The sequence below is a fragment of the Vidua chalybeata genome, chromosome 4, assembly GCF_026979565.1.
Source record: "Vidua chalybeata isolate OUT-0048 chromosome 4, bVidCha1 merged haplotype, whole genome shotgun sequence".
NCBI classification, from domain to species: domain Eukaryota; kingdom Metazoa; phylum Chordata; class Aves; order Passeriformes; family Viduidae; genus Vidua; species Vidua chalybeata.
Window position 1 is genome coordinate 8,736,383 of NC_071533.1, and position 27,844 is coordinate 8,764,226.

At 41.2% G+C, this 27,844-nt stretch overlaps 2 protein-coding genes across 2 annotated transcripts; both read right to left on the reverse strand.

Annotated features, from left to right (window-relative positions):
• Window positions 1–955: 955 nt before the first annotated feature.
• Window positions 956–3,265, reverse strand: LOC128787367 (uncharacterized). The gene is made up of 2 exons (XM_053941442.1): window positions 2,867–3,265; window positions 956–1,937 (listed from the first exon to the last, which is right to left on the reverse strand). The coding sequence occupies exons 1-2, from the start codon at window positions 2,936–2,938 to the stop codon at window positions 1,182–1,184; spliced, it is 828 nt and encodes a 275-aa protein (XP_053797417.1). The 5' UTR covers window positions 2,939–3,265; the 3' UTR covers window positions 956–1,181.
• Window positions 3,266–6,626: 3,361 nt separating this feature from the next.
• On the reverse strand, window positions 6,627–27,787 carry CDS1 (CDP-diacylglycerol synthase 1). The gene is made up of 12 exons (XM_053941443.1): window positions 27,672–27,787; window positions 24,634–24,730; window positions 21,376–21,473; window positions 20,934–21,073; window positions 19,333–19,391; window positions 16,917–16,999; window positions 15,369–15,456; window positions 14,248–14,316; window positions 13,164–13,316; window positions 12,454–12,573; window positions 10,545–10,648; window positions 6,627–9,384 (listed from the first exon to the last, which is right to left on the reverse strand). Exons 2-12 carry the CDS (start codon window positions 24,688–24,690, stop codon window positions 9,255–9,257), a joined length of 1,101 nt encoding a protein of 366 aa, XP_053797418.1. The 5' UTR covers window positions 24,691–24,730; window positions 27,672–27,787; the 3' UTR covers window positions 6,627–9,254.
• Window positions 27,788–27,844: the final 57 nt, after the last annotated feature.

A 27,844-nucleotide genomic window follows, 5' to 3' on the forward strand; every position in this document is an offset into this window, starting at 1 on the left:
AGGGAGTGGGATGGGGCGGGATGAGGAGGAGTGCGGCGGGATGCGCGGACGGCGGGGACCCCTAGTGGCACCCAGGCCCGGCCGGGAGAGGTTTTAGGTCCTGCTGCCTCACTCAGGTATCGGTGAAATGCTTGTGGAAAAAGTAAAGTCAAGTCAGTATTTTTGGACCACTCTGTTCAAAAGAGGGAAAAAGCATGTTCAGTGTGAGTAATTGTCACAAAACCGGCTCCACAAAGTGTGGCTGTTTGCAAGTGGCACACACTTATTATTTAGTCTAACACTCTTTAAGTCTTACAAACCGAGCTTAAGAAGGGAGATGAACTGTTAGAGAGGAGAAGGAGGGTCCATTCAAAAATAGGATGTACTCAATAATTTTTTACACCAAAAGCGTAAGGGCAGATCCTTCCTTAGGGAAACTCCAAAGGCCAGATCCTTCCTTAGGGAAACTCCAAATACTCTTCTGACTTCATAATTTTCAGCTCATGCTAGGCCACGTACTGCTGTTGTCCATTTAGGATGTCTCAGTGTAGTACAGACGTGCCATATACTCATGGGGCTGCAGTGTTGTGGCTAGCCCTGGGCAGAGGGAAGCCCATGCCATGCCATGCCATGCCATGCCATGCCATGCCATGCCATGCCATGCCATGCCATGCCATGCCATGCCATGCCATGCCATGCCATGCCATGCCATGCCATCCATGGCACTCACCTGTCTGGGTCTACCATGTCAGGGAGGCAAGAGCTGCTCCTTGCCCTCCTGCTGCAGGAGGTCTTTCTTAAGCAGATATAAGAACTATAAGACAGATGGTTCTGACGCCTGCAGGAGCCATCACCTGCTTAGAAGTAATGAAAGTACCCTCTGAAATTTAAAACTGTACTTTTTCTCAGCTTTTTGTGTTGAACCAATTTTTTGTACATACACAACTTAGTTAATTGGGCTAAACTGACAGTTTTATTGAAGAAAAATTATAACATATTATATACAAGTACATATAAAACACGGTCTATTTGCAAAATGTGTGTGATAAAAATGAACTAGATCTAATCATAATGTCTCAAGGGGAATCACAGACTGGTCTCACGAAGACATGGCCAAGAACAATCTGGCAGCAGGATGGCCTGGGGACAGCCAGATGCCTGAGGCACTGGCCCTGCATCCATCCCTGCTGTGTTTCCCCGTGTCACTCTCTCAGAGGACACTGCTGAGGCTTAGAGCAGCTGTCTCCAGGTACCTGCCTGGCGCTGGGAGCAGGGCACTGCTGCTCCTGCTCCCGTGGGCGGCGGGTGCCAAGGAAAGCCCTGCACACAGCCCTGAGTGCCCTCCTGAACAGGGACTGTCGCTGCTGTTGCACTGTGGCATGACTGGCTGTGAGGGAAGATCTGTCCCCAGGGGACTGTGAGGGCAACAGGCAAGCTCCTGCCTGCACTCCTGGCACTAAGGGCACTTTCCAGGAAGAAGCAGATGGTGCATGGCCAGTGCTTGTGGGTGTGGCGCGACCGGCCTCCCCTTGCTGCTGTGATGCTCGAGCTGGGGAGATGGAGGGCTCATCCTTGGTGTCCATGGAACCAGCCAGGGCAGGAGATGTGCTCTGCACTTTGCTGATAGCCTCTCCTTTTGCTGCTGTGCTCTCATCCTCTTCCCGTTGAAACAGCTCTTGGTCACTGTACACTTCTGACATGTCTCGGGACTCATGGCTATGGCTGCTGTCTTCCCACATGTCTGAGGGCACTGGAGATGTGGTGTCCTCTTCCAATATCTCATGGGCCTGCTCCTTGTCAATCTTGTTTTCACAGTCCTCATCTTCCTTGGCCAAGGTCTCTGGATCACTGGGAACATGGACTTCAAGCCACTGCAGCACCTTCTGCTTGCTCGAAATGGCTTCCAACCCCTCCAGGCCTGTTGGCAATGGCTGCCCAAGGTTGAGAATTGTGGTTCCCTGGAAGGTGAGAAAGGAGAGAGGGGTATTTCTTGAGGAGTTCTTCCCCAGCTTGAGTAAGAACTTCTTTACACTGAGGTGGCAGAGCCCTGGAATAGGCTATCCAGGGAGGTTTGTGGAGTATCCCCCTCTGGAGACGTTCCAAAGTCACCACACTTTTATGTGTGTAACCTGCTCAAGGTGACCATGCCTTGCCAGGGTGTTGGACTGGACTGTTTCCTGAGATCCCTTCCAATCCTAATATTCGTGATTCTGTGTGATTCAGTGATTCTGTTATTTGTAAAGGTCACCTGGCTTCCCCCAGGAAGTACCTGCTGGAGACCTGGCAGCAGCAGCTGCTGGAACAGTGCTGTGGAAGCTGATGGGGCTGCAGTGGTGCAGTGCAGCAGCTGGCCCTGGTCAGAGGTTCATCCCCCTGTCCCATCCTGTCCTGTCTGTGGCAGTCACCCGCCTGGGTCTGCCATGGAGCTACCAAGACCATGTCAGGGAGGCAAGCTGCTCCTTGCCTTCCTGCTTTGGGGGCTTTTTTTCCTTCAGGCTGTCCTGCTGCCGTGGCAGGATAGCATTCCCCTGTGGAGCCCTGCACCTGGGATGGGCCTGGCCAGTTTTCTCCAGCCCTTGCAAAGGCTTCCACTTGTTTTACGTGATGGCTGGGGAGCCCCCTCCATCCTGAGAGCTCTGTGGGCGGAGGAGCGGTCTGAGCCTGTCCCCATGGAGGGACAAGGCCTGGGCCTGGTTCTCCAGAGGCGCTGCCTCTGGCTACTTGTGACGCACCCTTGGGAAGCAAGACCATGAGGAGGAGGAAGAGTGGGATGGAGGCAGCTGCCTTGGCACAGCATCCCTCACAGTGCCAGCAAACCCTGCCCCGAGCCCCCAGGCAGCTCCATGCAGCCCCACGACCGGCCTGTCCCTCCTGCCCTGTCCCTCACCTGGCGCATCCAGTCCAGGCTCAGCAGAGGCCTGTGCGTCTGGGAGCTGGCATTCTTAGCACGGCTCTCCATGTCTGTCTTTGACACTCTGCTGCAGAGCTGCCAGGGGCCCCAGGGGAGATGCAGCCTCCTGTGGGAAGTGCTCTCCTGAGAGCGGGCACCTCAGGGCTCTGCGCTCCTTCAGTCCCCCAGGCCAAGGTAAGGCCTCGCAGTGTCACAGTGGTCTCTGGGCACGCTGCAGCCCCTCATCACAAAGCCCTGGCACCTGAACCCAGGCCCCGCTGCCTGTGCACATCTTCCGTGGCAGACAGAAGAAATGTTACAAAACCATTTTATCCCTCAGTTCTTACACCTTAAGCAGATATAAGAACTATAAGACAGATGGTTCTGATGCCTGCAGGAGCCGTCACCTGCTTAGAGGTAATAAAAATACCCTGTGAAATTTAAAACTGTACTTTATTTCAGCTTTTTGGGCTTGAACCAATTTTTTGTATACACACAACTCAGATGAATTGGGTAAATTGACAGTTTTACTAAATAGATATGTGCAATAAATTTTATTTGTGAAGTATTTGTAGTAAAAATATGAAACAGATCTAATCATAGTCTGTCTGAAGGGGAATCATAGGCTGGTCTCACAAAGCCACGGCCAAGAGTAGTCTGACAGCGGGATGGCCAGGCTGTCATCAGCCCATCAAGACCTGCATCCATGTCAGGGTTGGAAGCTGCTCTTCCTGCTGTGGGAGTTCTCTTTCAGTGTCTCCTGCTGCCATGGCAGGGTGGCATTTCTCCTCAGAGCCCTGTGCTGGGGCCAGGCCTGGCCATTCCATTGCAGCCACTGAGGAGGGCTCTTCTTGCTTGGCAGGATGCTTGGGTGCTGAGAGCCATGCTGAGAGCTCCATGGAAGCAGTGGCAGCCCGTCCCCATTGAGGGGTGAGGTCTGGGGCTGGGTCTCCAGAGGTGCTGCCTCTGGCTGCCTTTGTGCCCCTTCCAGGAAGGAAGAGGAGTGGGATGGAGGCAGCTGCCTTGGCACAGCATCCCTCACAGTGCCAGCAAGCCCAGCTCTGTGTAGCCCCATCTCACAGCTGGCCTGTCCCTCCTGCCCTGTCCCTCACCTGGCACATCCAGTCCAGGCTCAGCAGAGTCCTGTGCATCTGGGAGTTGGCATTCTTAGCACGGCTCTCCATGTCTGTCTTTGACACTCTGCTGCAGAGCTGCCAGGGGCTCCAGGAGAGATGCAGCCTCCTGCGGGAAGTGCTCTCCTGAGAGTGGGCACCCCAGGGCTCTGCGCTCCTTCAATCCCCCCACAGCCGGAGCGGGGCCCTGCGGTGTTACAGTGGTCTCTGGGCATGCTGCAGCCCCTCATCACAAAGCCCTGGCACCTGATTCTATTCCCAGTGCAGGTGTTTAATGGAAGAGAAAAGAGACCATATAAAACCATTATTTTTGGTTTTGAATCAATATTTTTTATGCACATAACTCAGGTAATTGGGCTAAACTGACAGGTTTTTTTTAAGAAAAATTATAACATATTACACCCAAATACATATAAAACACAGTCTATTTGCAAAATATATGTTGTAAAACAGATAAAACAGATCTAATTATAGCGTGTCTGAAGAGGAATCACAGACTGGTGTCACAAAGACGTGGCCAAGAACAGTCTGGCAGCAGGATGGCCTGGGGACAGCCAGATGCCTGAGGCACTGGCTCTGCATCCATCCCTGCTGTGCTTCCCCGTGTCACTCTCTGAGAGGACACTGCTGAGGCTCAGAGCAGCCATCTCCAGGCACCTGCCTGGCGCTGGGAGCAGGGCACTCACCGGAGGTTGCCAAAGAATGCTCTGCACACAGCCCTGAGTACTCTCCTGAACAGGGACTGTTGTTGCCTCCATGCCAGGGACAGGGGAGATCTGTCACAAAGGGGCTGTGTGGACATCAGACAAGCTCCTGCCTGCACTCCAGGCACCGGGGGCTCTTCCCAGGAAGGAGTGGGTGGTGCATGGCCAGTGCTTGTGGGTGTGGTGGCACTGAGCTAGCCTGGCCAGTGCTGCTCTCTGTGATGGCTGGGACAGGCTTGCCCTCACTTGGACAACACTGGACTCAAGGATGTGGCTGGCTCATCCTTGGTGTCCATGGGACCAGCTGAACCAACAGACATGATCTTGTAAGTTTGCTTCCATCTGAAGTCAGAAACTTGTTTTGTGCAGCTGGACATGACACAACATGGAGTCTGGCAGAGCTTGCTCCATCCTGGAACAGCCTATGCTTGTATCAGTTTGTCACATCAGAAACAAGGTCAAAGTATGCAGAGCTATACACACCCTTCAAGTACATACAACCTCCAATGATAAGCCCCAGTTAGGTAATATAAGCCACTACTGGGCAATAAGAGCTCTCGATATGTTTTCTTTAGAGGTGTGCATAATATCTGCCAGATAGCAGATTTCACTTCCTGCAATCAAAGAGCAGGGTCCCAACAGCAGAAGTGAAAATCCAGCCTCTTGCTCTGAAAACTGCATGGGACTAGCTCAAAACTCAAGCTCCTGCTGAGCTGGGGACAACTGGCCCAGTCACTTCACATGGGAGCAGCACCCGCTTGAGGAAGCAAATTGCTTCTATTGCACCTTGACACAGACAAGTGCAAGTCACTTGGTGGCAATTAAAGAGGGCCAAACCTTGACTTCCCTGTGAAAATATGTTGCCTTTACACAATCACTTGCAAAGGGCATGTGTATGCTAACAAAATCCTTATCATACCAATCTTTGTCACCTGTTCCTTTAGGGATCAAAACGTGTCCCTTTAATTCACCAAGGAACAAACATGAGTGTTGAGAAGTCAGGGTGAAGTATGCATCCAATGAACAAATCCCAGTGCCTGTAATACTCAGCTGTACATTAATGGAGGACTTGGGGTGCTGGGCTAATGGCTAGGCTCGATCATGTTGAGGGTATTTTCCAACCTAAATTTGGTGTGTGTTTATGGGTGACACATTCCCACCTGTTTCTGGCATCCTGTCAGATACAGGACTCAGGCTAAAGTTCACGCAATTTGAAATTGCTAAACAAGGAACTGAATATCCATTTTATAATTGGGAAACTACTTGCAAGATAAAGGGAAATTTCAACTTAGGTAGTAGTACCAGCTAGACAAAAGGATTCTGTGTGAGTAACAGCCCCAAACATTATCTGTCTAGCAGGAGAAAACTCACTGCTAATTTTCCCCTTGCTTTCCTCAGAAGACCATTAGGAAGCAGACACAGACCACAGGAAAGCTCTATGCTTCTTCATAAGTTTCCTAAAACCCAAGGAGGTGCCCAGCACACATCCAGTTGGCTGAGGGTGAGTGTTTAACAGGTATTACATTCTGTGTAATTTAGAAATAAGATGCATTTTTTTACCTGGCTTGTTTGAGGCTAGAGGAGGTGAAGGGCCTCAAATCCAAGACTTAAAAGGGAAGGAACAGTAAAGCAGGGAGAGGTAGCTGCCAGCTGCCACCCCATCAGCACCACAAATAGTGAATAGTGATAGGTCTATATCAGTATAGTTGGAGTGAGCACCTTTAGGAAAAGATGACAAGCTTGCATATCTTTGGACATGAGGCACATTGTACAATTTTCAGCAACAGATACAGATGGTCTGAAGTCTGGAGGGACAAAAGGTTGGAAATTAATAGCAGACTTTCTATTAAGTACACAAATGTAAGGAATCAAAGGAATATAAATTCTTGTTAAGAAAAATTCCACCCATGATACATGCTATAGGAAATAAAAGACAAGAGGACTTCTGTCCCAATTTTATTTTTTTTACAACACCTGCTTCAATGAAAGATTGAAACAGTCAGACTAAAACTGACATTAAATGCTCATACCATTTACAATATTTACAGAATATACATTTTTCTTTTTTGGTCAGCAGGTAATTATAGACACTTGGGACAAAAGTGCAAGTGAAAAGAATCACTGGTGTAAAAAGTTAACTTCCTTGTTGATCGTGCTGCAATGCTTGAACTAACAGAAGTAGCCAGTGTGATAAATTCTCTTTATAGTAACCAAGCATAAATGTCACTTCACAGTAACAGATCCTGCTAAGTCATATTTACACCAAGCCTAAACCAGAAGGAAGCTATTACTCTACCTAGAAAATTGATGAGTGAGTTCACAGGTGATCCCATCTTCATGTTAACACTGAAAAGCAGAATTGCAGTGTTGAATTTTCTATTGTGCACACAGACAGCAATTAATTTCAAATGCTCTGTTGTATTAAATACTAAAATATATTTTAACTTCCTTATTGTACATGCTATAAAATTACACTAAAAATTTCAAGTTTCTGAAGTAACAATTATCCTTTAACATATATAATCTCTATATAATTTTTAAATATTTAGATTTTTTTTTTAATACCCAGGATAAAGATATACTAGCTCCAGTATGGCTGCATTTTATCATAACATATATCCGAGTCCCATACGTAACCAAAGCCTCATCTAGAAGCTAGTTTTGAAGATATTCTACTTTGGTTTCCTTCACATTTTCTCTTCCCTTCTTTTTAAATCACCTTTCCAAAGGTAGCTGTGATACCTTTTAACTTCAGGTTATGCTGTATCCGGAGTGAGGGCTGAACTTCAGTCCCCTCCAACTAATAAGCCAAGTTTGCAGAGCTGATGGACAAGCAGCTGGTGATGTTTTTCACCTCTTGGAGTGTTCCTTCAGTACAGTACTACAATCTCCAAGTCAGACATAATTTAAATTCTGTCAATATTTGACATCAACAGGAATTACTTTAGAACTGGATTTTGTTGAATGTACAAGGAGCTGCCTTTCCATACACAAGCTGTACAAGCCCAGGTGCAAAACAGAACACACAGTGGTCTCAGCTACGTGCTGTTCAATAAAAAGCAGTTTGAATTCTACTTATACATCTTATCACTCACCCAAGTGATTTTCTCCATGGTTGTATCCTCAAGTAGCACCAACCATTTAAATTTTAATCTTTAATATATATACATACATCTTCTAATAATTTATATACACACATAGATACAGCATCTGTATGTGGAGAAACTTATTTACAGTTAGTTGGAAAAATGAAATTGTATCAATTTACAGTATATGAAAACAAAATTGGCATTTGTGCTTTCTGTTTGTACAGCAGTAATTTTTGTCATTTCAAAAAAAGGTCATATTTTTATTTGCATCAAGACATGTTACATGATGAAAAAAGTTGTAAAACAACTAGGATTGAGAATAATAGAGCATTAATTCTCCTCATATATCCCACTAAGTCTAGAGAATAGCTGCTTTCTATAAAAATTCTCCATTCAAACCCCTCTGTGGTTACCCAAGCTTACTTGAGGATCTTCTTAATAAATAACACACAGCAGAAGAACCACACATCCTATCTTGCACTGTGCACATTCATGAGATAAAAGTTTCTGCCTTCACTGAGTAACACACTTAAACCTCACTTTTTACTTAGGACCTCAAAGTGCTTTTAAAAGGAAAGAAATATCCCAATTCTACAAAGCAGTTAGGAGGCACAGGGAATAAGGCTTGAATTACTGTCTTCAGACAATGACCTGGCCATGGAAACTAGGGACTTAAGCTTTAGATTCTCCCTGATCTGTTTATTGGGCTGAATAATTCTGTTTGCTCAGGTAATCTCTACTCCTGGAGGTACACACTTGTGTATGATGTGTAATGTTAACAACAACAAAAAAAAAGCAGCTCCACAGTCCAAACTATCCAACTGTATTTCAATGCCCAGCTGTATTTCCATAAATGTCCTTTTCTCTTGAAAGCATGAAATGGTTTAATAGGAAAGCTGTTAAATTAAAAACAGAGCTAGGTTTAATCTTCATAACAACTAAGTAAATACAGGTAGTATGATACAGCAGGCTTGAACTACTTCTTTGACCAGGCTAACAAGTGTTTTCTGGCCAATAATAATTTCGGCAACAGCCTATACAGAAGTTACTGCCTCCCTGATGTGTTTACACTTCATTAACCATTGGAGACCAAAAAGGTATTGCTAAGATACACAGCTTTAAATAATTCATTAGAAACTTAGAGTGAATTTCATAATTTTTTTTCTTAAATACAAACTGTTAGGCTGAGTGCTGAAGAACAACTGCTCCCATCCATCTCAGGAACTAAAACACACAGCATGTGTACCATTATTTTCTAAGCATTTGAATTATTTTAGGAGTAAGAAATATTTAGTGTGCTAGTAGGAAGTCATAGCATACACATTCATATCAGGAAATATTCACCTCTTCCAGACTAGAAACTACTCTTCCTTTAGCCATTATTGATGTGCATTTTTGCAATGTTTTTCCACAGGCTTCTGGTAGATGGAGTTTTCTTCTAGTCCTCTGTTTTGACAAGCTACCCTCTTAGAGATGGCTGCAAGATCCCTTTTTCAACGAGGTGAGATTTCAGGGTTTTATACACACTTAATTGTTGTTCAGGCTGAAGTATCAACAGCTGTTTCAGTAATTTGCTTGGATTTGGACCCCTGTCAATGAAAAAAAGAATAAAATAATTTTTTTTTAGTGATCTCAGCTCTAATGAGTCTTTTAGATTTCTTCTTGCTGCCCAAGCAATGCCTTCCCTTTCTTGAGGACACCAATTACAGATTTCTCCCAGTCTGTCTCCTCAGGATGCACAGGCCAGCATACTCTTAGCTAAATATAAACAGAAACTAAAAAGCATTTCTATTTGCTGTCAAATGGGGATATTAAGAAGGCTTATGACAAGTAAGATTCCTTGATTCATCTTTTAACACTGTCATCAATTTTTTTATTAGCAGATCTTTATTTAGTATCTGTTGCCTGCCAGATAAGCTATGTACTACCGAACTAAATGGGAAATTGGCCAAGTCAGTAAAGAAAACTGCAAATTAAACCAAGGTTTTCTAAATATCAGACTCATTTTTAGCTAGCCACTTAAAATCTACTTCTAAGATGAACCAAATATAAGGCAAAGAATCTGTTGCTGATAAGGTATCTAATAATTATTTAACCATATGCATTTATGAAACTAAGGGCATGTCTTGATTTAGCCCCTTGAACCACCCCTGCCTCAGCAACTAAAATGTCTGTTTATAAGAGAATTGTGATTCCCATTATTTCATCTTGAAAGTGATGGTGTGGTTCAGGGAAGATGAGCAATATTTTAGGAAGTTGTCTCCTTTCTTGAACTATAGCATTTTCATATTTAACAGAAAATCCCAAGCCAAGAAACTGAGAAATATTGAAACTCATGGGAACAACTGTGGTCTCTCAAACCTACTTCCTTCTTTAGGAACCACACAGGGAAAGCTGCTCTGTGCAGCAGAGATGCTGCACAACCCTCCTGCCTGAAACCCCATCCTACACCTTTCTGTAATCAGTAAATTCTAGTAAAACTTCTGATAGGCTGCTACACAAAACTTTCTTGTATTTCAGGTACACAGGTTACCTTCAACAGCAGTCACAGAAACATTCAGGCATAGTTTGAACCTGACACAAATCCTAGGCAGGGACATTGTTTTCTTAATAGTCCTGTACTTGAAGTGACTGGATAAATCCTATTTAGCAACCTGCAATCTCTGCTATTCTAACATAACTCCTATGCATTCATTATGACACAGCTCCTGTGCATGCTTCTGTAGTTAATATTGTAACAAGTCCATACCTTATGAAACTCGTGATATAGACATGAACAAAAGTGGCCATCAAGTACTGACAATCAAAGCGATCCATTATCCCACCATGCCCGGGGATTGTGTCTGCAAAATCCTTTTGGGTGTGAAGGACAAGAAGGGGAAAGAAGAAAAGAAAAGATGGTCAGTGGTTCCCATAAAACAGACATATGATGTTATCACTTGGCAGCAGCACATTAGGGCTGCAAGTAAGCCATGGTTTCACTGCCTGGAGCCAAAAGTTAGCAAGAGGCTCCTTTGCTAAAGGAGTTTTTAACTGCAAAGGCAAGCCAAGGGGTGAGAAGAAAAAGAAGAGAAGCAGCAATTTGTCCACAGTTTGGCATAAGAGGACAGTAGTAGGTCAGGTGCAGGTATGCCAGTACTGAGAACACTTGTGTGCCTACACACACGTCATTTTGTAGCAAACCTCTTAAGCTGCTGGCTGTTGTTTCTTGCTTCTGCAGAATATCATTCTCCTCTTTAAGACCTTTTTTGCTTTATCCTCTACCATAGTTAAAAAACATAATATGTGCAAGCAATATAAATTTATCTAACAGAATAAAAAGAACATACTGTGAAAAAATGATCACTACTTAAATGATCACTTACTTAAAAAAAAAAAACTATTTCTGATGCAAACAAAGCTTGATGCACTACCTTTGTGTTACCTAGCTTGACTATGGAACAGCTTTATCAATCAAAATCCCTTCAGACATCCTTTCTGTCAGCCACACTCACTCGTGTCCTCTCTGAGTGAAAACCCTGACCTTAGTCATGCGGGGTGACTGCCAGCAGGTTTAACTAGTCCTGCCCAGTGTGGGGCAGGCATGGAGTGCACTGCCTTCAGCAGCAATTCCACAATATCCCTGACTTCCGACAGTCCTTAAGTCATCACTTTGGGGCCCAGAAGTTTTAAAATGAATCTACTTTTTAATGTTCTACTTTAAGCATAGAGTGCTGCTTTTCAGCAGCATTTTTTTCATCCCAAATTCCTTCTTCACACAGTCTTTTGCTGTGTGACTGTACAAGAGTGCTGTGGCCAGCAAAGTGCTGGGCAAGCTGCTGGGATCAGCATGAGAAAGAGGGCTAAGTACAAGCACATGTACAGGAGTTCAGCACAAGCAGAGAGGTTTACACACTTCTGTGCAAAGCACATGCCAGCTTGGTGGACATACAGAACAACAACATGAACAACAACAAGCAAGAGGGTAAGAATTACAGCAGTCCTACCAAGACATAAAGAAGGTCGGGAGAAATTTGGGGCTGCCCTCTTGCCATACTCCTGCTGCCATTTAATACCAGCCAAGGACAGCATTGCCACAAGCGACAGCGCACACCTTGCAATAAACAAAGGGTAGCAGGTCATATAATTTGCCAGTACACACTCCTGTTACCAGGCAGATGTTTGGCAAAGGTAGCCAAACATCTCATGCTTTGGTGAGCCTGACACACCAGCATCTGCCTGTGACACCAACGCCACTGGTAAAAATCAGCCAGCCAAAATCTGAAGGGTAAACCACTGTCAGCACTTCTGAGGTGTCTACAGATTGCCCTTCATGTCAAGTATAATATCTCACATCTTGCTTGTCTAAACCACTTCTGCAGCATGATTTGGAAGAGCAATTATCATCCAAACTATGTAACCAAATTATCCTTAGATTTCCAGCATTGAAGTCACATGCTGACTATGCAAAGTTTGAAGAATATCACGCACACACACACATCTGATAAAACTAAGTCCTGCTTCTGATACTAAAAACCAGCCAAAACATTGTTGCAACTTAGTAGAAACACAACTACAATGAAGGATTTAAAAAACTTTTAACTCCTAACCCACCAATTTATCTAATCCAAAAAGAAAAACAAAAGAAAGCTTAGAGACTTGCAGGATTCATTACCTACCTTGATTTTGAATGCTCTTTTAAATCCACTAGCAAAGAATCCTCCAAATGGCCCAATTAATGAGGCAAATGTTGACAGTGCAAAGCTGTGCATCTGAAAGGGGTACATATTCACCGTTTCCTACAAGAAAAATAATTAACACTGTGTTTCAATACATTTGATTGTAGGCATTTTTAGCTTACATATTTAAAGAGTTTGGAGAGTACATTACACGTAACTATTGCTGGTAGTACTTTTTCGCACAGCCTGGAAGTAATGGCACTAGCACACAGGATTCTGTGTAGTGAAAAGAGTAAAACGCCAATCCTAACAGCAGTTACACACTAGCCGAAAAGAGAATGAAGTTCTACAGGCTTACTTCAGCTTGCAACTAATTCAGGCCATAACAAGCCTTTGTCCACTTCCCACAAAAAATTCAAAGGCTGCTCTTCAAAAATAAGTTTGCAAAATGCTTAAGTGGCATCCACACGCAGCACGAAGAGAACACAGCCCTCAAGAACACAGGCAGGTTCCCTCAGGTGACTCCAGAGGTGATTCTGATTGGGTGACCACATCCCCTGTATGAGCAATGGAGGGGCTCATAGTATTGATTCAGTTCTTAAGGTTAAGCTTTACCAGCATTCAGATACCCTTCTAAAATGATTTGGAAACACATTTAAGCTGGGAAGCATTATTTGATTTTTAACCAAAGCCTGTTTTTTTTCTCTTACCCATCCCAACACAGCCTGAAGCAATGGTGGCACGGAGTACTTCTTCATTTGGAAGAGCTCTGAAGGTTCACACTCTGTCACAAATCTGTTGGTTTCACTGTTGTATTCCACAGGGCAGACAAAGTATTGATGTTGAGCCAAAAAATAGGAAAACTAAAAAGCAAAACAAGAACTCCTAAATTAGGCATTTGTTATTGCATTCAAAAAACATAGTAAATGGCTTTATCAGCACAACCTCAGGGTAATAAAAATCTTTCCAATAAACACAGAATGGAGAAAAATCAGCCTGCTTAAACTAGAGAATGCCTCAACAAGGCAGATGTTCCATGAGCTTAGTGATGATTTCCCAAATTATTTTCCTTTTTCTATCTCTCAGATTTCTATGTAGTTATCTTCTGCATTATAAAATCAGAAAATGTCATCCACTCATAAGTTTTTGGCAGTTCACTTATCCATTAAAACTTGAATATCTCCTCTACTAAGTTTGGCTGTTATGAGTTCTGCTGAACTTACTGACAAATTACTTATCACAACAATTATGCTGGTATTATCATCTGTGCATATCATTAGAGTAAATTGTTTTCCAGGAGAAATATCATTATAAAGCATGTAAGACAGAAGGACTACTTCACAGGCATAAATAATGCTATTGATAAACTTCAATTTCAAAATAGGGATGCAACTAATAGATAAAAATATTCCAGACACTGTAACAGAAATGGTAGAAAATGGTCAATATGATCTCTTCAGTAGAAGTTAAAACCTTGCCTACCCTTTCCAGCTAGTTATGAATTGGCAGAATTCTCTAGGCAAAAAAACACCCTAACCCTGAGGCTTTCAGGAGTTTGAGATAAAATTAGTGATAAATTTGGTTATTTCAAGTAAAAATATGAAGACTGATTCTATACAAGGAAATTCCCATGTGCCTGGAAGTGTTCAAAGACCAGGTTAGATGGGCTCTGAGCAATCCAGGGTAGTGGAAGGTATTCCTGTCCATGGAAGGGGAATTGTAATGAGATGATCTTAAAGGTCCCTTCCAAACATGACCATTCTTTGGTTCTATAAGTGTCCTTTGCTTACTTACAATAAATCCAAATACAACAGTGGAAAAGAAGCCTCCAATGAACCCTTCCCAGGTCTTCTTGGGAGACAGCTAGGCACAAAAGAGATAGTGTTAGTTCATCAGTTAAACCATTGCACCCTATTTTACTGTATTTCTTGATCTTGTTTGTGAAATTAACCTCTTACTTTGCTTTTCAAAGGTTTGTGTGAAATACTGAATGTCAGCAGCTGCAGCCACCGAATGTGATAAATAGAAGAGTATGGCCACAACCTGTTCCAGGCAAGGTGGGGAAAAGCCACACTTTGGTGGGTGCCAGTGGCCAGTTTGAGGGAAGGGAGAGCTCCCATCCCATCTGCTGTTGCTGTCTGGAGGTTGCTGCTGGCCTCTGGCTGCATCTGACCCAGATTAAGCAGCTGAACTCCCTTCAAGCAAAAGACTGAGAGACCTGCATGATCACACCTCAGCTCTGTTGGAGAGCTCTGCAAGCAAGTGCCCATTTAGACAGTGCCAGAAATCTGTGTGTGACACAACCACTGCTGGGGATGCCCCTCAGGAGGGAACAGCTTTCTGTAGACAGACTGGATAACTAATACAGCAAATAACTAGAGAGACCAGTGTGCCAAGCTGTCACCAAATCCTATCACATTTTCAATTTAAGAGCATTTAAGTATCAGAACCAACTAAATCCTCAAAAGTTAACATGGCGACATCATGAAAATAATTCATGGCTTTCTGTGGGGTCTTGTATATTCTACCAGAATAGGAAGATTCATGCTTGAGCCCTTCTCAGTCAACAAGAGGAGCAGGTATATATGACCTAGTGGCTTATTTCAAAAAAGTTTCTGTTCAGTAAGTATGCAGCCAAACCTGCATCTGAAATTCAAAAATAATGCAATTATAAATGATGATGCAATAGGCTCAAACTGTATTATCCTGTAATGCCAATATCACATTCACATTAATCCCAGTTTCCCATATACAAATTTTCAAGAACAGGATAGTCAGTTTGGGCTTTTTTAGCAAAGATGTGAATCATGCAGTACAGTGTAAAGTATTTTTTTCCATTAACATGTTTTTGAACAAGTAACAAAATGGATATAAATTATAAAAGCTTGTTAGCAAGGAAGTGGCTAAGCACCTACCTTAATTAATGGAGTTCTGCCAAAGAAGAATCCAAAAATATAAGCGGTAATGTCATTGCATATAACACTTGAAATTGGAACCAGAAACCTAGAGAAAGACATTAAAAGTTTCACAGAGAAAAACTGCCTGAACCTAAACACCAGACAAAAACTGAAAGAGCCAGATTTCTTTCTGGGAAATTTTTCTGCAGTATTTGGAAGGAATTATGTCTCAATGTGTTTGCGTTGTTCCCCCATGAAAACCACACTTAGCTATACTGGTTTTAGTCTTCAGGCAAACTAGATCATAACAGATTCATGTTAGTTCAAGTTAAAGTGTTATTTTCGTGCATGAGCTTAAAACATGAAGAGGCTGGCTTTTTCCTATGAGGCTTAAAGACTGGTACCACAGGTAAGAGGAAATCAACAGTTATAAACATGTTAATGTTTTTGGTAATATCAAAACAAGCAAATTACTCAAAAAGTTTAAATGACAGCTAAATTTTTAAAAAACAGCTTTCCTTTCCCCCCCACCCCTTGTCAATTTGGACCAGCTTTTTAAGTGCTCTTTGCATGCAGACTGCATCTGAAGTTGTTATGCAAGTCTATTAAGCTCTGGGTTTTTTCCCCTCCTTTTCAAAGCAGGGATGTATTAATAAGCTAAAAGTCATACTTTTTGATCTCCTGCTGAATTGTCTAGCAAGAGTGGCAATAAGAAATAATAGGCTAGCAAAGCAACTAGGTTCAGTTTTTGACACATGAACATAATCACTATGAAAAGTATTTGTATATAGAAACTTTGTCAAAGGCTTTGGGCTTTCTTTCTGACTGTAAGTGTGCCTTGTCTGCAATAATCTCTACAGATGTACATATATCAGGAAGAGGAGAACATACAGCATTATGTCCTTGGAAGAACACAAACCATCTTCCACATGCTTCTTCCTTCTTTCTCAACTTGAAATTTACCTTGTCCCTGAAGAAGGGGTAGGAAAACACACCCGCTTTCTGAGGAGTGGCTTTACATAATCAAGTTTAACTGCATTGCCAAAATTTAATGTATTACTGAAAATGGGGCACAAATGTTGCCCAACCATAACCAAGATTAAAAGTCTTAAAATATTTTAAGTACTCTTAAAATTTATTTGAACAGGACAGGCTACAGGGAACATGGCCAGATTGGGGACTTCAAATTAAATGTTCCAACTTCAGTAGCTCTGAGCAACTCGAAGCTCCCAAGTAATTGCAAAAGAATTACTGGATATTCATTGTTTCTGTGGAAACTATTTGACCTAGCATGCAATCAATCCTATTCCCTGCAAGTAAATGAAGTGATTGTTCAAAACTATCAGACTTGTTTCTGTCAATCTTGAGAAAGCAGTTTCTCCTTCCTCTCCTGTATGCTTTACCTCCACTCCCAACTCCTCTGATTTCCCTTCCAATTAGACATTAATACTCCTATAATTTGTCCTGCTTAACTGTTCCCACAATTATTCCCTAACCAGATCTATGCAAAAGAACCAACCTTTCAATACAATAGAGGTACAAATCAGTTTGTTACTGTCCCCTTACCAGATCATGCCTTCAAAGAGATTTTGGATGACAAGATGAGATTGAGTTACAGTGATCAGCAAAGTGACATGAGTCCATGCGAACTGTTAACAATGCAACAACACAACAGTTAGTGAAAACACCGACCCATAGACCTCCATAAATCCTGGCACATCAGCTACAGGAGCTACTGAGGAGCTCCCTGGGAAGACCAGTTCTAGTGATAATGCAAGAGATGTGTGCATACAGTATATCACAAGTGAGCTGGCTTTCTGAAGCAAGTTCTGAAACTTCAGCAGGTCTCTTCATCACTTACCTCCACCCAGAATTTTTTAACATGCAGTTTTAACACCTGATTTAATAAGACATACACCTCTGGCATGAAAGCAGCAAAGAAGTTTGAGCAATGTGATATTCTGTATATACATATAACAGACATGTTAGAACTGTAACAATAAAATGGCAAGGAACTACTCATGAAAGAGTACTGTTACACATATGTGGATCTCACTCATAACAGAATACACTTATGAAACATGAAAATTCCCAGGATTGGCAAAAAATGAAGTGTTTGTTTTTAAGGGCATGGTCATTTAAACAATCATTTAGTTCAGTACAACTGTATGTACTTGATGTTTAATCTGTAGAGCCAGTGTACAATAAAGTGGTTTCCTAACAGGTTACCAGTAAAGATTCTGCAATAAATTTTATTTTCCAAACACTTTTAAATCAAGAACTGGTAGTTTTCTCATGATATACCAAACTTAAGCACTCTAAATGTCTGAGCCATTTACACTCAAAATATCCTACTTCTTTAATTCTCTTATCACATGTGTTTACATATGGCAGCCAGACTCTACTTCCAGATAGGACAACTTGAGAAGCCTTAAAAGGTGTGTGGGGAGGGGTAGGTAGGGTGGGGGGGAGGCTACAAGAAATTACAGAAGGTCACTGGAAAGATTACCTGCTGGTTAATTAATGCAGCTCTGCAGCAAAGTTTTTAGCGTTCCTACAGTGACATTGGAACACCACCTAAGCCCAAATGCCTACGCTACTAGAATAATGGAGCTGTTTGGTTGGAAAGGACCTTAAAGATCACATAGTTCCAATCTCCTCACCACAGGCAGGGACACCTTCCACTACATCGGGTTGCTCAGGGCCCCATCCAGCTTGGCTTTGGACACTTCCAGGGATGGGATAGACTCTCCTCTTCCTCCTAAACACTGTGTTGCCACACAGTAGATATATAGCTTCACTCCTTTTTGTTACAATTCCTGGGTAGCCACATTTTCATGTTTTCTGGGAAGACGCCAAGTCATGTGACTGACACTACACATTTTCACCTTCTTTCCAGAAGAGGAAAAAGGAAAAAAAAATCATGGCAAGTTAATATATTTAGGTTGTGCCAATCTGAAGATGAGGAGGGTTTTTTTTTTTTTTTTTCAGATTAGAAGAGAAAGGCTAGAAAAACTGCATCTCACTGTCAGGTAAACTCTCCTACAAACAGGGTATATTATTTTGAGTAAAAAATTATTTTACATGTTATTATAAGGCTCAGTTAAGTCCTGGTCTAGAACTGGGGGTCCTCAATGGCAAAATGCTACCTAAAGCAGTGCAGAAACAGAAGGGTTAACTGCATTACCAGAGCTTTAGGAAATCTTTAAATTGTGCAATGCCCTGATTGCTCAAGTTCTTTCAAGACAGGATTTGTACTGCACTGCTGTTTCCCTGTGATTTCTAATCATTCCTACATAGACGTGGGAGGTGGGGCGTTGTCAGTGGGGTGTTTGCTTTGGTTTTAACCTGTAATGTTACAGAATTAGTTTTCAATGTATAAGATACACATAAGAAAAAGGTTCATGCTGTTGCTTAGCTACTATGTTGACAATTAGGTGGACAAATATGAGAGATGAGAATGCTGGTTTCTTTTAATACATCAATGATCTATTGAGACACTGCAGAGCAAAAGACCAGAACAGCTGTGAAATGTCACAGAATAAATATTTCACATAGGGGTTAAGATCAAGACCCTTCATGGTACTTCAGTGGGGCCTCTAGAAAGCAACATTTGAGTCACAAGAACCATTTTCCACACAATGCTGTACTGTTTGGCTTCAGACCCGTCAGGGAGATGCATCCCCCTTCTCCAACAACCTCTTTCATATCAGCCTGTCACTAAGGGAAACATATCATGTTGGACATGCACAAGGCCTCACCAAGGACAGCTTGTACTGACCGAGTGGCCACATCCTGGGATATAACAATCATCGTCTGGAAGGTGAACAGATACAGTCCAGCATGACTTGATTTCATGCTACTCTCAATTTAAGTACACTTTCCACACCGCTCTTCTGAACTATTTTATGAGCATGTGGACATGACTGTTTCTAGTGGCATTCGTAACGTGAATGAGCACAGCAAAGTGGGTAATACACACCATGTAAAACTGCAGACGATAATGTTTCTTCACTAAACTCAAAACAAACATGCAGAATCCTGTAAAACAAAGCAAGTGCAGTTTGTACCTTCTTATATTTAATGACATTGAACTGTGATATACCAGTTTGAAGCAGTTTTTAATCCCTCTGCTGCTAGAAGTGTTGGCTTATATTCAAAGTACATATAGAGTTATTCTCATACAAGACTATCATTCAGTTAACATAGTAAAGAACTATGCTTTAGCTAGCATCAGTAAAGAACATCCATAGTAAACCATCAGTAAAGAACAACCCTCTAGGCACACACAAGGTCACATTGTGGACATCAAGTTTTAGCCAACATTAGAGTGATGATCTCTTTTAAAAACCACTTGAAAGCCAGATCAACAAACTAGTTTTGAATAATTAACAGAAATAAATGAAAGGAAAAGACCAACTTGCCCCTTTCCCCCAGACAGGCATATGACTGCAGGCGATGCAAGTGTGAAGCACAGATGTTTGAGAATTCAGTTGACCAAAAAGAATGGTGGCTGAGTGCTGCATCTCTCCTATGGCAACTTCCTGCATCAACAGGGTGCCAGAGGCCCTCAAAAGACCCTGAATCCTGGAGATAGCCCCTAAGTGACCTCACAATGTCAACGCCAGGGGGCTCTGCTATGCTCTGCCTCCTCCTTTTGCTCATGCTTGGCTTGTCTCATGTCTCCCCTCACCGGCTCACAAGGCATTATTTAAGCTAGTTTCCCCAAGCCAAAGCCAGCTGAAAAAGGTCAAGTTCTGCAAAGCTGGTTTCAAGTTTGTGATCTAAGCACTGAGCAGAATTTCTATTTGGTTTAAGAAAAAAAAAAAAAAACAACAACAACAAAAGAAAAACTGACAGATCATCACAAAGATCAGATTTCTCAGTATACTTTAGAAATATTTGTAGCATAGCAGGCCCCTGTCCCTTAGACCAATCTGAGTCTTCAGCTAATTTAATGCTACACTGCATTGCTGAAAAAACATATTTTCACATTCACAAAGCAATACCCCAAAAAAGTACCAACTTGTGTCTCATGTTCCTAGAAAAAAAGCCTTTTTAAAAGTTTTTATTTGGACAGGGAGGAAATTTTTCCATGAGGAAAGTATCTGAATATCTTGCAGACAAAATTAAGACTCAGGCATTTTGACTAATCAGTTAGAAAATATATTAGTAAATCCTATTACTGGAGACCTAGGAGAACACTTACACAGTAAAGAATCAACCCAGTACAGCAACTACACACAGAAGTAATCTCTACAGCCTGCCAAAATAGCACCAGTTCTTCAGCAATCAAAATTAATGCTTGCCAACCTATTTTGAGCACTATTATCTCAACTGTCTCAAGATCATCCCCTTGTTTAGGCTGCTTTCTTCTTCTCAGTGAATGCAAAATTTGTACTCATCTTTTCACAGGAAAAACGTTCAATTTCCTCAAGCATTAAGAGGAAAAAGAAACCAGAAGTGCATAATGTTGGGGAACAACTAATATTTTAAATTATTATGGGGAAAAATTAATATTTTGAAATTAAATGAGTAAATGCAGCACGAAGTTCTTTCATTTTTGTGATTTCTTGCACTTACCTGTTAAATAGAGTGCAAAAGATATAAATCTGTGGTAACGAATGAGGAATTGCAGCTGTTCTCTTCTTTGCACAAATGTAGCAAAGTAATCAGCTACAGTCTCTCCATAGAAGAAGTAGTTCACACACAGCAAAAAGTACCTGCAATACGCAACATCTAACAGTTATTTTAATAAGACAGTATCTGTTAAATGCAATTCTTAAAAACAAAACAAACAAACAAGGATTTATTTATAACAAGTTAAAAAAATAAGTATTAAAATGCCAACTGATTTGTCCAAGTTCACAGGGGGAATACAACTGCAAAATTCTGTATTAGAGACATAAGTCAAGTTTTATGTCTGCACATGACCCACAAAGCTGTCATTCCACCAAAACAGGTGAGGAAGGAGATGATTTAAGTATCACATCCTGGTTTATTGATGTTCTGGGTTGCTACTCACCAGCTGAGGGATCTAAACCATGGTAAATCATATGAGTGGTAGACTCTGTAACCAATAGTAATGATTTCATGGTAACACTTCACTTGGATGCTTAAGACCTAAAATAAAAGAAATAAAAACTTTGTAAATATGCTGCAGTTGTTTCTTACAGGCAGTAAGGAGCACTGCAGCCTGCATTAAGGGAAAACATTCTGAAGTCAAATTACACTCAGAAAACAGCTTCAAATCAAATCCAAGGAAAAACTAAGCTCCATTTAAAACTTTAAAAACTCTCCAAAGCACTGTACATGAAGGAAAAAAAAAAACCCACATTGGGCTAGCTTCAAGAATATACTTGTGAAACAAGAGAAGGCTCCTGATCTTTCTGCATTAAAACAGCTTGATAGCAGCAGGTCAGAAGTATCTCCTGTAAAGAAAACTCTTATTTCTTTTGGCTAAGTTTTACCTTTACATTTAATTCTAGAAATATTTTCTGGGCCCAATGGAAAAAAACTAGCTGTGCAACACAGGACACCTAGGTATTTCACTTGCAAGCATCTCATTAAGGGCAATTAGCCTTTATGATTAGACACAAAGCTCATCTAACTCGGGCCTGAATGTCACACCCTCCCACGCCTTCATTTTGTTTTGCTGACCTCACTGCTTCCCTGTGTTGCCGGCCTCACAGGGCCTCTGGGTTTCAAAGGACTCTGCCACGTCTGTCCAATCCGCAGCATCTCAGCGGATCACCCTATCCAGACACATGGAATTGCCAAATTCAGTCCACAGGTAATGCCGTGCAGGGGCCGGAGCACGAACCTGCCCGCGCAGCTGGCACGTGTCAGCACGCAGGGCTTCGCAGCACCCCTTTACCGCCTGTGCGCATCAGTGCATTTCATCTTGCTCAACCCATGAACGCAGATTCAAAGTCTACACCACCTCAGTGAGTTCATTTTGAAGTTCCCCTATCTTGTGCTCTTTCTTCCGCTTGGCCAGCCTTACAAAACTTAAATGCTACTACAGGCAAGAGCAGCATTACAGGACTGCACTTTACAGCAGAACAGGGCACCAGGGTCCAAGCCATGGAAGCCTGTTACCCAAGTAGCCAGTAAATGCAGAACATACATCCCAGCTCTTTAGAGCAGTCTCGGATCTTGTCCGTCAAAGCTCACTGGATTACTCTTCCTACAAGTCTCCGAGCATTTTCAGTCCCAGTATTGAGATTTGGTTTTAACATGACAACTGTTATATAAATACAAGCTATTTTATTCCAGTCAAATTAAATAATTCATGAGCAAGACTGTTTTTTCCCTCCATTCTCCTTTTATGTAGTCTCAAATTTCAACTTAATTACCAGCTCATTATAATAGAAGACAGACTTTTTGCTTCATGGCACAAAAGAGAAACTCTATTACAATTCTCTACTAACTTTGATTAATTTTTGGTTCATGTCTTAACAGCTTGCCCATGAATACACAAAATCACCCTGCAAATTAATTAGTTCCTTTTAGTTCATAATCATAATTCTCAAATGTAACTGACAACTAAAGGAAGGATGGCAGGGAAAAAATAAATCTTTTTACAACAACCTGCTCTTTAAAAGGGCTTTTTTTTTTGTTGTTTTTTTTTACACACAGAAAAGAAAATCCTCCATGAACAAGACAATGAATTAGTAGTTTGTTATGTCATTCATCTGAAAACAGGAAATATTAACAGACTAATTCAGGTGTAGAAACTGTAGACCATGCAGACCATAATGATGGTGAAATAGCATTCCAGTCTCTCAAGACACTAGATTTTATGACCTTTGGAAGAAGGAGCAGGTGACTCAGAATGACTACAATGATGTTGTGAGGTTATGCAGGAAGAAAAGTAGAAGGGCCAAAGCCCAATGAGAACTTAATCTGGCTCTTGCCATAAAAGACAATAAAAAACACCTCTATAAAGACATCAGAAGCAAAAGTAGGGCTAAGGAGAAGCTCCATCCTTTGTTGGATGCAGGAGAAAACACATGACAAAGAATGAGGAACAAGCTGAGGTCACTAATGCTTTCTTTGCCTCTTTAATGGTAAGACCAGTTGTTGAGCTTGTTACCCTGTCCCCTGCGCTAGGAGACAGGGGTTGATCTCTTCTCCTAGGCAACAAATTAAAAAATTACCTCAGTTTAGATGGAAGCAGAGGTTTAGATTGGATATTAACAAAAATTTCTTCACCAAAAGGGCTGTCAAGCATTGCAAGATGCTGTCCAGGGCAGTGGTTGAATCACAATCCCTGCAGATATTTAAAGGATGTGTAGATGAGGCACTTGGGGACATAGTTTAGTGGTAGACTTGGCAATGCTGGGTTAACAGTTCAACTCCATTATTTTAAAGGTATTTTTCAACCTAAATGTTTTTAGAAATACAATCCTAAAATTGCCTCATAGGAGACCAAGAAAAAGGTTTTAAAATTTTGATACCTGAACAAACTTAAGAGTCAAAAATAGAAGCAGTTACCTAGAAGAACCAATTTCAGCATATTAAAAGCTAAATTTCTGTCTGTTCCTTGCTAAGACTGGGAAAGATAGTTAAACCATCATTCCATAAAAATACCAGCAATTAAAATGGTGCAAAGAAGCAGTAAAGATTGACCTGCTATATAGTATGTATGAAGATTATTTTAACTTTTTTATTGTTATCCTCACCAGTATTTCACTTCATGACCTAAAAATGGACTTTGTCTGTACCTCAGAAAGGGCTCTAGCTCTAACTTAGAGATAAATGCAAGGCCAAAATGAAGCCTCATAGAGAAATATAGAATTAAAGGAGCATGTCTGAGGAAAGCCTTTCAGCACCAGTTGCAGACAGGAGGCCAGGGCTGCCTACTTTCCTTAGCCTCAAAATTGCACCTGTCTTAATTTTTTGTTTTTAGATTTTTTCTGTTATTAGTGGGTCTGGAGTTTTTCTTGAATTGGTTTTGGTCTAATCTTTGTTTGTTGGCTTTTTAAAACAAACCTCAACATGCAACAGTAGGTGATACAAACTAGCAAGGCAACAGCAATTGAACTTCCTGGAGCTAATTTAATTCCTTAAAAAAAAAAAATAACAAACAGTATATAAGAAATCCTTAATCTGTAAGGTCCAGTTTTGAATCCCTCAAGTGTTTTTCAGAAGTATTTGCATTTACAGAAATAAAAGACAAAAGCTCTGAATTTTCCATGCAGTTTCCTTTCAGCTTAGGCATGATGAATGAAGAGATCAAATAACTCTTGCACAGAAGAATGCATTTAAATAAACTTACCAGAAGCATCAGCATAAATGATCCCAGATATATAATCAGAAAAAAACCAAAAATCATAGCTAGAGAAAGAATTCCACGAATCCACCAATTTTTCCACCTATTAAAAAAAAAGCAAGCAGTTATAAATGAAAATGAATTCTATTTCCTCTGCTAACTAGAGATTAAACTATATTAGAAACAGTGAGAAAAGCAAAAGTTTTTGTGTTTAATCAATGCATAGCAAGAAACACAGAATGAAGCAACTATCCAACTGCACAGTAAAAGAAATTAAAGTTGGACACCTTTCTTCTTCCTGTGTGCTGCCTCAACCCTGCCAAATGTCATTTGCAATGAATTGGTACAACCCCATATTGAAGCTGCTGTGAAAATACATCAGGACCCTCATAAAGCATCACGTCAGCTGCAAGACTGATGGGGGCCCAGCCATGCAAAGGCTGGCATATGCAAGAAAGGGTGCAAGGTAAAAAGCAAGTGATTGCTTGAGGAGTAACAGACACACAACAAAACCTCCGAACAAGTGACCACCAACTTTCTACAGCAAAGTAGCTCTTTTGCCAAGTAGAAAGCTATCTATTGGAACCAGTCCAATGCTTTTGTGAGCATTGAACTAGAACTAGGACAGGAGAATATGTGACAGTTGGGGTTGATGGGTCAAACTAGCTGTACTCTTTTGTCCTTGTAGACCTTGGTAGCTACTAGTGGCTACCTAAGGAAAACAGAATAAAAATTTCTGTTACTACAGAGTCATAGAATCATTTGAGCCGGAAAAACATTTAAGATAGTTGAGTACAACTGTTAGCCTAGCACTGCCAAGTCCATCACTAAATCACGTCCCTGACTGCCACATCACCATCCAGGGATGGTGATTGCACCAGTTCCCCAGGCAGTTTGTTCCAATGTTTGACCTTTTTCCTAAATTAAACCTCTTCCAAACCTCTTTCCTAAATTAAATTTTTGTAACATCCAACCTAAACGTCCTTTGGCACAATTTGAGGCCATTTCCTCTAAACTTTTGCTGAAGCCATTAATCACAAGCTACTGCTAAACACAAAGCCCCCTACTATAGCCTGAAGACCTTCTTCCTAATGTTTTGCTTTGCATCAGTCTTGTGTCTCACTGCTTCATAAGGAGAAACACCTGGTTCAGTGTTAGTTTCAAATCAGACTCCAGTTCCAATGTAAACTTCAATAATTTGATTTTCTAGAATATGACTCATTAACAGGTTAATGGCAGCTACAGCCACTAATTGGATTTGCCTTAAGTATCAGAATAGAGGCAGAAGAGGCTTTATCACAACATGTTTCATGCTGCTCTATGATATGGGATACACAGCAGCAACTTGGCCCTGGTGGCATATCCATAGTGAGCAAACCTCCTCCAGAAGAATTCAGCTTCCTTTATGAGTAATGTTAAAATACCACATGTTATCTTGGGGATGTTGGCAAGCACAGCACTGGAAAGACAACTTCAGTAAGACAAGAAGCTCCAGAATTTAGGAAGCCACTTGGCAAGTTTATTGTATGCTAACTCTCTGCTAGAAAGTTATAGATACTATTTCTTTCAAAGGTCAAATACAAGGAGTCTCCATATTTCTGAAAGTTACAGTGCAACCCACTCATGTTTCACATGATGAACAATGACTCTGCTGGGATTGCTGGCTACTGAACTGGCAAGTAATTTCAACTCCAGCATTCATAAAGCACCAAGAACGTAATTTTTCATTCAAAGCATCCTTTGTGCAAACACTCCAATAAAGAATTTCAAGCCTGTGAAACAGGAAAGGTTTCAGCTGCATCTCTTAGTTGTAGGCTTTAAGGTATCGCCATGCCCTTTGGAACAAGTCTGGAGACCTAAGATTTACACATTTAACACAATGACAGAACTCTGAAACAGACACTCCTTGCTGTGTGATGGCAATAGAGAATATCACATTCTGCTCACAGCTGGTGCAGTTTAGAAACACGCTTTTTAAAACCTGAAACATGACATCTGCTTATAGCTCGTGGACATAACATAAACGGACAACAGATTAGAAAATGAACAAGGCAAAAAACTCATTTCACAGTGCTATTGGAAATATCTGCTGGAGAGCAATTTTTTACAAGGATTTGGAAGGTTTTTAATTATAGTCTGGATTAGAGATCCTTCTTTTGACCGTTGCAAGACCTAAGTTGCTTCTAAAATATACACTGCATATTGCTTGACTTGTTATATTGAGCATAATGTATACATGACACCCATATTCATTTTAGTAGGTAGTTTTTTGGTATCTATCATCTAAATACTCTTACATTGCATCAGTGAAAAAAACTTGCTTGCCCCAAAAACATTTGACTGATCAGGTATTGTAAAGGGACTGCATAAAAATTATACAAGGAACTTTATCTGACAGCCTTCATGAATATGCAGGTCCACACAACTATCTGTCTATCTGTACACATACACATCCCCTCACATTTGTTGGCCATCAAGATCCTGGGAAGATGGAGGTAGAAACTTAAGTTTGAAAAGAAACAGCAGGGGGGAAAAAAAGCATTACTTTAAAAAGTATGGAAATATCAGCTATGATGTATTTAACTGTACAGCAAGTTATTTAGAAGTGGAAATGTCACAAAAATATAGCAAACTTTATCTCTAGAATTTACACATCTTTTCATTCATAAGCCAATCCCCCTCTCAATCTTGGAGGTAGGATATCAATTTATTACAACCTCCAGAAATAATCATTCTGTAATTCAAACTCTTTAGGCCATGTTATTGCAATGCTCTGACTCAGAAGATATTTATGTAAACTGTGTTCACTTAGAAAAGCATGCAATGGGTAAACACAGGTGTATGCAAAAAAATATTCCACTGAAGGGACTATCAAAGCATAAATAAATCAGTAATATCCAGCAACAATTTATCCTTGAAATTTTCACATCTACCATATGAAACTTAAAACTGCAGTACAATTTGTAAGAATAAAAACTGCAACATAATTTATATGAATTATAGCCACCAGCTGTTAAATTTGAGATCTCTTTCTTTCACTCTACCTGGCAGATAAGCCTGACAAAGCCCTCTTGAGGATTTCTGGAGTGCTGTCGGTTGGTGGAGGAACATCAGGAATATCCAAATCACTCCTAAGGTCCACCTCATGAAGTCTTTCTTCCAAATCCACTTCCTATCACAAAAAGAAAAATAAAACTATCAGAAAACTCAATACAGA

Coding starts and splice junctions, on each gene's coding strand:
- CDS1 (XM_053941443.1), bottom strand. CDS start 24,690: ATGATTTTTGGTTTTTTTCTGATTATATATCTGGGATCATTTATGCTG. Junction 17,000..19,332: donor ATCGTCTGCAGTTTTACATG/GTGTGTATTACC, acceptor CATTGTTAACAG/TTCGCATGGACTCATGTCAC. Junction 10,649..12,453: donor AAAGAGCATTCAAAATCAAG/GTAGGTAATGAA, acceptor CACACCCAAAAG/GATTTTGCAGACACAATCCC.
- LOC128787367 (XM_053941442.1), bottom strand. CDS start 2,938: ATGGAGAGCCGTGCTAAGAATGCCAGCTCCCAGACGCACAGGCCTCTG. Junction 1,938..2,866: donor GCCTGGACTGGATGCGCCAG/GTGAGGGACAGG, acceptor CTCACCTTCCAG/GGAACCACAATTCTCAACCT.